This window comes from Phycodurus eques, chromosome 11, assembly GCF_024500275.1.
Source record: "Phycodurus eques isolate BA_2022a chromosome 11, UOR_Pequ_1.1, whole genome shotgun sequence".
Classification (NCBI taxonomy): Eukaryota; Metazoa; Chordata; class Actinopteri; order Syngnathiformes; family Syngnathidae; genus Phycodurus; species Phycodurus eques.
In genome coordinates this window covers 20,454,484-20,467,526 of record NC_084535.1, presented here as the reverse complement: position 1 = coordinate 20,467,526, position 13,043 = coordinate 20,454,484, and the positions used below count along the sequence as shown (strand labels likewise).

General features: G+C 40.5%; 1 protein-coding gene across 7 annotated transcripts; it reads right to left on the bottom strand.

Moving 5' to 3' along the window:
* Positions 1 to 707: 707 nt before the first annotated feature.
* zgc:110045 (uncharacterized protein LOC664755 homolog) lies at positions 708 to 11,619 on the bottom strand. Of its 7 annotated transcripts, XM_061690022.1 has the most exons (15): positions 11,085 to 11,619; positions 10,155 to 10,195; positions 9,507 to 9,610; positions 8,498 to 8,608; positions 8,371 to 8,394; positions 8,247 to 8,279; positions 8,048 to 8,164; positions 7,840 to 7,971; positions 7,294 to 7,422; positions 6,430 to 6,519; positions 5,558 to 5,599; positions 5,080 to 5,155; positions 3,460 to 3,512; positions 2,227 to 2,396; positions 708 to 1,902 (listed from the first exon to the last, which is right to left on the bottom strand). In XM_061690022.1, exons 4-15 carry the CDS (start codon positions 8,573 to 8,575, stop codon positions 1,542 to 1,544), a joined length of 1,305 nt encoding a protein of 434 aa, XP_061546006.1. In that variant the 5' UTR covers positions 8,576 to 8,608; positions 9,507 to 9,610; positions 10,155 to 10,195; positions 11,085 to 11,619; the 3' UTR covers positions 708 to 1,541. The 7 variants fall into 7 exon arrangements, with proteins under 7 accessions (XP_061546006.1, XP_061546007.1, XP_061546008.1 ...); XM_061690023.1 differs by having other exon boundaries at positions 8,498 to 9,610; XM_061690024.1 differs by lacking the exon at positions 9,507 to 9,610.
* Positions 11,620 to 13,043: the final 1,424 nt, after the last annotated feature.

Below are 13,043 nucleotides of genomic sequence, written 5' to 3'. Positions count from 1 at the left end.
CATACACACAGCGGCTCTCTCTGCTCTTACACCTTGCCTGAGGTTGAATGTCATTCTTCACTGTCATTATATTTTGGCCCCCATTAACTATTGATCATCTGCACTTCAACATTTAATCCCAGCTAAATGGCCCATCCAGTCAGAAGGGTCAAGGTTGCGACGGAGCATTGGGGACACAGAGCAGTAACTACACTACACTACCAGCCTGTTAGCACGACAGTATACACTTGGGTGATTAACATTTTCTGTTTTTAGGTTCAGAATTTTGCTGCACCATGTGCTGAATATTTAATAGGCTATATTATGCATTTCCTTCCTGTTCACCTGGGATTTGCAAGTATGTTTACTATCAAATGTCTGCATCCAAAATGCCCCAATTTATGATTTGACAGGACAAAAACATTCATCCATCCATCCATCCACATTGTTCTTTTTTGGGTCAACTGAAAGTATGTAGCATAGGTTTGGACAAATTATACCACCAGGCACTCTATCAATAAATAGTATTTTATTTGAAAATAGGATTAAGACTCTCTAGATATTTATTTAAATTAAGGCCAGGTCATCTTTCTTCCTATTTGGTCCTCATTTCAATACAATAAAAACTCAAAGTCATTTAAGAGTAAACAATGAATTAACCTTCCAACTTATTATGGAGTCATTTGCATAATAAACCATTTGCATAATAGACCATTCTAATTCCGCTGATAAAAAAAAAAACAATCTTTTATTAACAAAAGGTCACATTTATTCCAAATCCATATCATAAACATCAAGCATTACAAAATTGCAATGTTTCAGCACAGATCATCACCAAGAACGCATGAAAAAAAATGTTTCACAATAACTGTACTGCGTCAGTTTCTGACGCAAATGGTTAATCGGTTGTGATGGAGATTCAACAAAAACAAGCAGAAACAAGAAATGAGTTGTTTGGACCAGTCCTGCTCTACAGGATTACTGTGCAGAGTGAAATCCACTAGAATCCAGTGTGGCTTTAGAATAATCCCATCAGAACTGCAACAGTGCCACGCTACTACAGAACACCCAAGCCTGTGAGCCCTGATGAGAGCCTATAGTGAAGGAACGTGGGGAAATATGACAGAGAAATTAAGCAATCCTTCTTAATTATACTAAGCACAACCACTTCTATTGTACATAACAAACCATTTACCAGCCTGCTGCCTACAGAAATTCTCTATCAAAAAGAGGTCCAGGTACACAGAAAGTAAACATTGCATAATAAGAAGCAAATCTCCTAGAGTAAGTTTTCATATAAAGCTCTGTGACATGAAGCCATAAGAAATGTGTGCTTTTTCCTGGGTTCAAAGCTAAGCCTGAGTTGGTACATTGCATATTATGCAATTGATACTGAGTTAATATGCACCTCTGCCGCCTTCTTCAATAATGATAAGTAAGCTCTCCTGATTAATGGAAAGCAAGTGCTACATTTGTAAACCTTGCATATTTTGTGTCAGCAAATGACACATTCACCATGATTTTCTAATTCAATTAGACAGGAATGTCCAAGAAAAGAGGACTCAATATGGAGCAAACTTTTGTCGATCAGATTTTTTGATGCCAGAGGATGATATTTTTGTAGTGTAAGGGGCTAAACCCTGAGTTAGGCTGGTAGCGGCTGCTGGGTGGACAGCCAGAACGGGAAGTGTTTTCATGCCAAGCAGGCTGGAAACAGGGACGGCGTAGTGGGAATTTTGGATGGCCTGCAAGGTTGCGGGAGAGTGGACGTTAATGTTGGTGGGAGCTGGGGTGGTGGCCGCCAGAACGGCTAGAGAGGTAGCAGCATTGGAGGCGTTGGAAGCAGACTGAGCGTAGCTCATGTTGAGGTCAACTGGGGTCGCAGCCGAAGCAGCCTGCATGGTGTATTTAGCCATCTCTAAGCTGCACGCCGTGATGTTGGAGGGGATGTTGAGACGGTGTGAAGTTAAGGGAAGACAATGGAACGTGAAGGGACAGAAAGTGGGTAAAACAACAGAGGAGGGAAGAGAGAGGATAAAACATAAGAGTCAGAGTAGAAATGTGTTAAAAAGCAGAGGCAATCAGGATGTTTTATGTAGAGTCAAGACGCTGGAGCAGTTAGCTGCAACAAATTCAACCACACCTTGACCACAATTATTCTCCCCTCACACAAACGTTTGGTTGGCTGTCATGTCAGAGCGCATTGTGCTGCCCTGCTTTAAATGGCAGCTGTGCATCATGTCTTACCTGGCGCTGATGAGGTATTGGGCCACGCTAATGCTTGCCGGTGAGCCTGTGATCGTGACTTGGCGCACAGCTGAGCCATCAGTGGCACTGGCAATTTTGATGTGAGCTCCCGAGACCTGGCGAATTTCATTGATCTTGCTGCCTTGTCTTCCGATTATGCAGCCAATAAACTAGGAGAGCAGAAAAGGAAATAATGTAAATTGCAAAAGAGCTCATGTTTCTCCCCTTTTCAGAAATACAGTAATATCACAGGGGAACAACAACAATAACAACAAAGCACCACAGGAAATTGTTCAGAGGAATGGATTCCCAGAAGTTAGCTCAAATTGTGGGAAGAGATTACAGCTCACTTTTAGAAATAATGCAAAATTTGAGAGCTCTTCCCAAACCTCCACAAATAAACACAAGCTAGTAGTGCATAACAATATTGAAGGGGTGTCGCATATGTGTCCATCTGTTTGTTAATTAACTGGCTACATTATGGTTTTGAGGATTGACGGGTTGATTGATGCCATAGGGCATAGGAACATGAAGTAGTGAAACTAAGTCCTTGTATCTGCAGTTTTATCCAAACCCGCACAAATTTAATGGGTTCTTCCTTGTCCCATTTACCACCACTCAATAAAGTTTTTTATTTTTTTTCTCACTATTTACTGTTGTACTGTGTGAAAAAGAGTGCAAAAGGTCATTAAAACAACAATACTGAGTGATGGCCTGAGACATGCATGTTACTATCAATTTAATAATTTTATAAACCTTGCTAGCACATCTGCGTCACAGTTCTGGGGACTGGGGTTCAAATCCCGGCCCCGCCTGTGTGGAGTTTGCATGTTCTTCCCGTGCCTGGGTGGGTTTTCTCCGGGCACTCCGGTTTCCTCCCACATCGCAAAAATATGCACGGTAGGTTAATTGGCAACTACATTGCCCGTAAGTGTGACTGTGAGTGCGAATGGTTGTTTGTTTATATGTGCCCTGCGATCAGCTGGCGACCAGTTTAGGGTGTACCCTGCCTCTTGCTCTCGATAGCCAGGATAGGCTCCAGCACGCACAGAAAATGGATGGATGGATGGATGGTTGAATTAAGGAAGCGAGGATACAGTTCTTCCATCAAATTACTGGTGCCCAAACATTCCTCATCAAAGATGGCCACCAAGAGGGTTAATGAAGTATACAACATTCAGATTGTTGGAGTGGATTTTAGTACTGCCACAACACAAACAGCGAGACACTTACATCATTAGGTATTGCCAGCTCCTGTGAACTTGTGGGGGCGGACGCATCCAATCCTGCAAAGTAGGACACAGAATGCTCACAACCGCATGGCACTAATGGCTTCCACTTCTATGATATCACAATTTGACCTACTTTTAGTAGTTAATACTTTTGATAACATGAGAGTAGTAAAAATAATGGTTTTAGGATCTTGTGTACTATACAACACATCCATATTTAACACCCATTCCAGCCACATATTTCACACTGCTACAGTTCTAATGCTATATTGTCATATTTGACTTATATTACATCAGTCCAAGTCTATGTGGTGCAGGTTCAGTTAGTTGTGGCAGACTGCTTGAAAATGTGGGTTGATGACGTCAGGGATAGTCTGGCCCAAGATAATGTTAGATTTTGAGGGGAGATATTTCTGGGTGGGAAAGGTGCAGGGTCAAGAGATTGGGATTTGTTTAGAGAGCGAAATTGGGCAAATGGATTTACATTTTCAGAGGATTTGGGAAATAGTGACAAATGGTTAAATATTCACAAATTTGTAAATATTACTGTCATTTTCACATTTCCCTCTTTGAGAACTTGCTTGAACTATATGGACAGAAGTATTTAGATATGCCTCATTGAATGGATTCATTTATCAGGGGTTGGGCAGAAATCACCTCTGAAACAAGTCTATAATTCTCCATTTGTGGGAACAGTTTGGAGAATTGCCTTTAAAACTCTTCCATCATGAGTGTGTCCCACTAAACAAATGAAGGTCGACAAAGGAAGAATTGTGGAAGAATTTGAGAAACTTGACCTAAACTCCATCAAAAACCTTTGTGAGACACATAGCTTGTGCGTCAGCTGATCTGGACAACCAATATTCATGACCCCTAACCTCATAAAGCTTCCTTTAGCTCAGTGATTCGCAAAGTGTGGTACTCCTACCACAAGTGGTACATGGGCTCCCTCTAGTGGTATGCAAAACAATCACCGCCAAAGTACAGTTCAGTTGTATTTAACTTTTTAGTACAATATATTTCGATTTCATATTTAAGACTTTTCTTGTTTTATTAACTTTTAGTGAGCAAAAAAATTCAACTTTATGTGCAATGTATTTAATTGAGTCATAAGCCCAAAGTTATTGTTTTCATACTGCATAATTATATTAAATATACCTTTTCGGAATAAAACTTCTCTCTCTCTCTCTCTCTCTCTCTCTCTCTCTCTCTCTCGGTTTTAACGAACACTTGGGCCTGCTATGCTACTGTATTAATATTGGTCATGATGGTCAAAAATCTTGGAGGAAGTCTATCCACAAAAGTACTGCTAATAAGGGACCAACTCCCAATGATTAATTCTATTGTTTCCCTCTATTGATTTCCCCAAGACTTTTGTCTATAAAGTCTACATGCTATCCACACACTAACCGACTTTGCAGGTTTCACATTTTGTTTTGATCTCTACTTGTGCTTTGTGAGAAGTAGCCACTAACAAGAACCGAGAAAGGGAATGATCTCTGAGAGAATGGAGGCCTCCCTGATACTCTCTAATATGACCAGGGTTGTTCGATGTTGTGATTGGAAGAGGAGTGATGACAGAGGGATTGATGGTCTTCCCTGGGGAGCCGTGGGTACGTACCAGGGAAGGTAGGGTTGCTCTGCCCAAGGGAAGGGAGGGGAATATGCTGCATAGCCAACTGGTGAAGCTTGGTCAACTGCAGGGTAGGAAGGAAGTTAGAGCTAACCAATCAAACTGGATTATTTCAGAGGAGTTGACAGCTACAATACAGAGACAATCTGAAGTTCACAAACATCACAGATAGTGTCAGTGAGAAGATTCGTTTCCTTCACAAAGCATGCTGGATTCTCACGGAAGTAGTCTGAAAATAGAGTCACATCTCTGGCTACAAAACTACAACTTGATCATGAAGGGACTACATTTAAACTTTGATTTCAATCAGAGCATGCTGCTAATTGGTGTTAGTGTTAGTAATGTTGACAAATCAGAGTTTCATTGATGCTGAGACGGGTTAAGAAAAGGGATCATTGGGACTGGTGGGAGTGGGCAGAGTTGTACAGAAAAAAGAGGAGTCCGTCATTGAAATGAACACACTTACATCTTGATGAGCAAAAGCATATTGCCCTGGAAGTGCAAATGCCTGGATGGTATAAGAGAAGAGATGTGATTAGTTGTCACTTGACATACAAATTGACTTATGAGCATGAAAAGTAAACTCAGCCATTGAGTGCTTTATTGAGAATCCATTCCCTTGCTTTTTCCATAGTCAATCGCTGTAATGGGTTTGATGGAATTTTATCGAAATGTCAGCTGATGTTTTTCTCCTATTTTGACCATGCCAGAAATTCAATAACAGATGTCTGATTAAAAAAAAAAAAAAAAAAAAAAAGCAGCCTGTGCCAAATCCAGGACACTGGCAAGCCAGTTAATGGAACACATCAGCTTGAGTCACGATATCGTTTATGTTTCACACTGCAGGGAATTAATAATGTAAATGGGTAGCATTTATATTCCTCACACATTAGCTATATTGTTGAATGTGTTTTAATCATTACATATTACCCCAATTAATGCTTAGGTTTGTGCAATATTAAAGGTGAGATTGCTGTTCAACAACAGATATCTCTGCTTCTAGTGTCAAAATAAACTGACGGTTGAGACAGAAAAAGGGGTTCCAGAGTAGTTTTTTATTAGGCTGACAGGGTAAAATACTTTAAGATATTTTATTGATCAAATTCAAGTTGCAGACCTTTTTATAGCGAAAGACATCTCGATTCATGGTTGTTATGAGTTCTATGTGCATTCATTTATAGTTAAACTGTATGTCCATGGCATCATGTATTTTTGTACATTAGTGTGTCAGGAAGGAATTTCAAATGTTAAGTTTGGAGAAACCCTGGCCTAAAAATAAACATTTCAACTCTTCTGTTTTTGCAAAAAGGCAAACATGACATATACATGGAAACTTACTGGTGCAGAGTGCTGTTGTGCTAACACTGCATGGGCTCCAGCAAGTATGGCCTTTGGGCGGTAGGGAATAGTTGCTCCTTTTGGAGGACACTAGAGACAAAGTCATGAAAACCAAATAATCTGAGAACTCTTACTAAAATTGATACATTTTACATCACTTATATCCCTCGCTGAATCTTTTAATAGCTGTCTAATCGGTTGAGAAGGTTATATGGACCTTGTATGCCACAGATGAAATAAACTCTTCATTTACAACACTTTTCATTTTTCTTGGAGGAGGGTAATGGTGCCCTTGCCACGGGGTTGGGAAGAGGTATAAATTAATTTTCCCAACTGCTTAACTCTGAAAATACAAATTATTCTGTCATATTGAGTAAAAAAAAAAAAAAAAAAAGCTATTGTGATAATGCTTCATGATATTATGCGACAATAACCCAGCTAATTGATAGCAGCTTCATGAATGCAAAGGTGAGTGGATTTAAAGGTTATGAAGTAGCTAATTAATTTCGTGTGGTTACGGAAATGATCACTTCAGAAATAATAGCTTAATGGTTGAAAAGTTGTCTTTGTAAAAATTCCACCAAAGCGTTCGACACACAGAAAAATGTATATGCATCATATATAGTATAGAAAAATACTGTATCGTAATACTACTACTAGTGGAAGTGTCGACACATTTGAAATGTTTTGTAATGGATGGCATAATGTAAGGGGTACAGGTGATTCTGTATGTCATTGGATATGACCTACAGTGTGCTTAATGCCTCAACCTCAATGCAAAGCTTTTTCCAGAACACAAAACAAATTTGAAAAAAAAAACTGTGTCTAAACATAGATCATGAAGAGCGGTTTGACAGTACTTACCTCCAGCATGATGGAGCAGATGTGTCTTACACACTGAGTGATGGCCTGTGGAGTGCCAGAGATTGTGACAGCCCTCTCGGTCGAATCCGGCAGCATGTCTCCTGCCACCTGAACCTGGGCGCCTGTGGTCTTGACATCGCAAGACAACAGAGCAAATTGGCTACTTATTGCCAGAAAGAGCACACCATCACCCAAAATTGAAATGCAGTCTCAAGCACCTGCAGCTTTACCCTGATAAAATACGGACATGCAAAGAGCAGCTGCAAGCCAAATAGAAACGTGAGCACTAATATTTAAAGAGGTGCACATAAATAATCTACAGGCAAATGGGTATAAAACTTCTGTACAAGCTCAGTCATTCCGATTCTTATGTGCAGCTGCCAATGCAATTCTACAAAATGTATGGAGAGGAAAAACATGGAGGCTTGATTGAAAGTGTTTGATAATTGAAGACACTTGATGCCTGAACATCAAGTAAAATGTGGTCTCCTCTTATTCGTATGCAAACTTCCTGGCAGAAAATTGCAGAAACGCAAGGCCTCCCACCTCTCGGATCTCTTTGATCTTAGATCCTCCTTTTCCAATCAGCGAGCCACATTGGCTCCCTGGGAAAACCAAGCGAAGTGTCACAGGCGGATTGCTAGTCACGTTGCTGTTTGCCATTGCCGCCGTTATATCCTGAGGGAAAGATCAACAATGCATTGCTGATATTAGCACAAATCTTAGTCAATATAAGGATGTCAGCAATACTGACCTCCTCAAACTTTTGTGCAATCATGGAGAAAGCTCTGAAGATTCCCTCTGTGGGTCCTGTGATGGTTACTATCCTCTCGGGAGACGATCCCTCTGATATGTTGATGCGAGCGCGACTCTGCGAAAAAATATCCAATCTAATTTCTATGCGGTTTCAGACCTGTGAGAACATGCCGAGTTACACTTTGTTTACTTCTTACCTCCTCTCTCATTTTCTTCACTGTTTCCCCTTTCTAGAAGAAAATACAGTGGAATCACCGATTACAATTATCTTAAACATGGCTTTGACACAAGGAAGGATGATTCATTTTTAAATTAACCTACCTTTCCAATTATACTGCCAACTTCCTGAAATGAAAATAAACCTTCAATAACAGCAATAACAGGCAACAACAAAGCAGGTATGATGAAAACAATACTACAGTGAATTAATTCCACATTGGTCAATTACCTTTCCATGCATCAACAGCCTCAGTGTCAGTGTAACATTCAGGCTCCCATCTGAGGCCATTTCTTCCCTCTCAGACATGCCCTGTGTTTTCACAACTTTTATGTAAATACTCTGCAAATGAATAAAAACAGTTTAGACAAGAGATCTACCACGATTCCAGGTGCTTCAAGGACATCTATAACGTAGATGGATCGTTAATGGAGATGTTGTTGTCATCACTTTCACTGCTGAATGCCCTTTTATTATTGTAAAGTTGCTGCTGCCTGGGGGATACCAGAAACATATCATTTGCCACTGTGACTTCTTGGAAGAATGTCTTCAGATTATCCATTTTCTGTACTGCTTATCCTCACTAGGGTCGCGGGTTAGCTGGAGCCTAACCCAGCTATCTTCAGGCGAGAGGCGGGTACGCCCTGAACTGGTCGCCAGCCAATCGCAGGGCACATCGAAACAAACAACCATTCACACTCACATTCACACCTACAGGAAATTTAGAGTCTTCAATCAACCTACCACGTATATTTTGGGGATGTGGGAGGAAACTGGAGTACCCGCAGAAAACCCACACCGGCGGGGCCGGGATTTGAACCCCGGTCCTGTGAGGCAGATGGGCTAACCAATCAACCACCGTGCCGCCGCCTTCAGATTAAAAGTGCTGAAAAAGGAATATCGTAATAATGTAGTAGCGATGGCTTTTATAACAAAATCCTTGACTGCATCATCATTGCATAAATCTCCAGCAGAAATAAAACTGATTTATATCTGTAAAGATGTTCAGAACCTCATCAGGGCACTGAGACTGGACCAGTGAGGTTTTTCTCCTGATCCTGTGGTTGTGAGTGGAAGGAAGATAAGCCTATCACGAGGTGCAATCTTCACATGGGACTGAGTCTTTGGTTCCGGCTTAACACAAGATGTGTGACTCCCTTGGATATGATAACACACAAAGGATGCCACTGTGGAGAGCTCAATCAAGTGATATGTGTGTGAAGGTCTCCAATGTACTGACCCACAATTTCAGCTCGGAAGACACTGTGAATTCAATCTTTGTTGTCTATGCAGAACAAATGAAGAATGTGTGGAGGCATTCTGTGTCAGAAGAGAGGCTCATTGCTAATAACACAGAGACAGAGAAATAAAAAAAAAATTTAACCAGATTAAATAACAATATTTTGAGAGTAAGAAAGTTATACTTTTTATCTTAGAAAAAGAGAAACCACGAAGTGTTCTTGGAGCATGCAGACCTCCCCTACAATACAGGCTATAATGTCTGACACGTGGAAGACATTTGCACTTTTTATGTAAACCGTATCCTCCTTGGCAACAGTATGATCAAATTCAATGAACAGAACTTCCTATTTGTATTTCAGTGCGAGTTTTGTGGGCTGGGGGGAGGGGGGGGGGGTGTTCTGTCGCATGAAGCCTCATTTAAACCCTGTTGGCTCAAGCAAATGTACAGTAGACTGATTCCCTGAGACCCCAGGAAGGTAAAAAAAAAAAGGGGACGAGAGCATGGCTACATGCTATTGGTGCATGCCCATGAGCTGTTACTTGTTAATCCAGATTCATCTGATCCTACAGCAGGATTTTGTGCACACAATTACATTTGTAATACATGACCGTTGACCCGCCCACAGATCCCTGTTCGGATACTTACATTAACCAATGAATGATGAACTCCTTGCTGCCATTCTAAACCTAATAGAAAACCAAAGAAATTAGAGGAGCGTTTACCTTAATCTTAATGCAATTACCAGAATTAAATATGATGATGATTTGATAATGAGTTGTTGTGCTTATCATGACACAATTACCAAATCCAAGTAATGCCTTTGAGGTTGTTTGGATCCTAACAATGAAGATTTATTTTCTCTCCTCTGTGTATTATTATAAATTTACATTGACAACATCAACAAAACAGCAACATCTCTTCCTAATCCTATAGCCCAGGATTTGTTTAGTTAATGCTAATACCCTTTTGACCCATTTCTGTCACCTCTAGTATGTCAGCGCCTACTCAAGACCTCCGAACAAAACACTGGCGTACAATGGCGGCCACAGAGTATACATCATAATAAACACAATTAAAACAGCATATTAATCATTCAGGCAGGTGAAAACCCTAACATGGATTTCTTTATGGTTTTTAAACATGGTAATGAGCAGGTAAATTAATTTTGTATCGAAAACAAGAATGCTTCATTTTTATTTCATTTTATTAATCAAGTGCATTTTGGAGGAGCATAGAAACCAATGCTTACCACAACTTAATGTGCCAGTAATATTTACTGTATGTTACAACTGCAGTATAATATCTTGCATCAGTTTATTAGGCACTGCTCAAATCCAATTAAAGTAAATTGAATGCACCAAACTAAAGGGAAACAGCCATCTTAAGTAATTTCAACTCACTAATGGAAATCAGGAGTTGTATGTAGGTAAAAAGATGTTCATTCTTTCATTGCCATCATTACAGTTGTCCGTAACACTGCTGGCTGTCCAGAGTAGACGGTGAACACCCTACCTCTTGTAATTGTATCTCTGGATGGAGGTCTAATGAAACAAGAAAAAAAAAAAATGTACTGACCTTATTTGCAAACCATTCACTCCTCTCCTTTATATCGGGCAGCTCCTAATGGAATAACCTCTTAGTTTGTTGTCCGTGTTCAGTGTTTACTTCCTTTGTTTTCAGTTATCAACAGAGTGGACAGATGGCTCTCTGTGCCCTTAGACCAGCTAGAGTGGAGGCTGGCTTTGCTATTAGTCCCTCAGCTTAGCCCAAGATAAGCCCCTACAGAGGGCAAGTGAACCCACATCTCTTGCTTAATTCTCCCCTTCCCTGCCACCAAAGAGGCGTTCCTTCACACGAAGATCCACAGGCTGAAGAGGCCTAAGGGCAGGGCAAAGAGTCTCATGTGCTGGCCACTGTCCAGCCACAGATAGCACTGGATGCAGTAAGGGCCACCACAAAATAGGAAAATCCTTATATTAAAAGGAAAAATATTGATATATATATATGGAGAAAAAAACAGACATACAATGATGCAGTTTACCGATGTTGTAAAGTAAATTTTCAAGGTTAAAAGAAACAATCTAGTATGAAATTGGTTTGTTGTAGTTGGAGCCCAACTAATTGAGGGCTGGAAAGGACAATGTGGCGTTGGAGGTATTTAGTGATGTTGAGCACAATGTCATCGTGGGGTGCTTCCCCCCTCTCTCTGCTTTGCCCTCCCCCACACCAAGCCCCTCTGCCCTAGAAATGAGGCCAGACTAGATACAATACAGCCGTTCTGCACAGAAAAATGTATTCAGCTGAGCTTCAAAATTGCGAGGGAAGTGAATCAGTGAAGCATAAGTGGCATATTTAATTACTATTCACTGTGTTGCACGGAAACAATGATGGCTGCTGTGAGCCTCATGGCTCTCTTTTAGACATCTGAGCACTGCTCAGTTCGCAGTTCAATACAACTCCCCATTAGTTCCTTTACAAATACAATTGTTTAATGTAGTCATGAGAAGAAAAGGCGTATGTATGTTAAGTGATTTACTCTGAGAAATTAAAATGAAAAGGAAAAGAAAGAAGGTCAATAAAAGTTCATTCTTTGATTCTACAAAGAGTTATATTGCTATTCATTTGAAATGATAAGACATTGCAATTGCACGTCACTTGTGACTAATACCCCCTTCTGCGCTGATGCTTCTGTTGAGGTTGGGATTATGTATGTAATGAGATTATTGTGGAGGGATTACTTAAAATTTGTTAGTGTAACTAGTTCCAGTTAGATTTAAAGACATGCAGTATACACCCTAAACAAATGCTGACTCCCCTTAGGTCAGATAAAATAACAATGTAAGACACTTTGTCTTTTATGAACCTATTGCTTCATTGAGGATTAAAACCATCATAGAGGACTGTGTATTGATTTGTATCCATTTCTTATTATGAGAGTGTCATCCGTTACATTTGACTAAATTAATCATCTTGGCGCTTTATTTGTACATGAAAAGAACTATTCTCGCTTTTGGATGAATGGAAAATATTGTTGCGATGTATATTTATATTTCCATTCATTTTCTTTTTACTGCTTATCCTTACTAAAAATACATAAATGTTGGACATGTTCATTGATCAAAAATTTCTAGCTCCTGCTGAAAAGCAAACATCCATTCTCCGAGCCGCTTATCATCACAAGGGTCGAGGGAGTGCTGGAGCTTGTCCCAGCTATCATCGGGCAGGAGGCAGGGTAGACCCTGAACTGGTTCCCAGCCAATCGCCGGGCACATATAAACAAACAACCATTCGCACTCACATTCACACCTACAGGCAATTTTAGAGTCTTCAGTTAACCCACCACACATGTTTTTGGGATGTGGGAGGAAACCGGAGTACCCAGAGAAAACCCACACAGGCACAGGGAGAACATGCAAATGCCACACAGGCGGGGCCGGGATTGAACCCCGGTCCTCAGAACAGTGAGGCAGACGCTCTAACCAGTCAACCAGCGTGCCGCCGGAAAGCAAACAGCCATGTAAAAATATCTGAGGT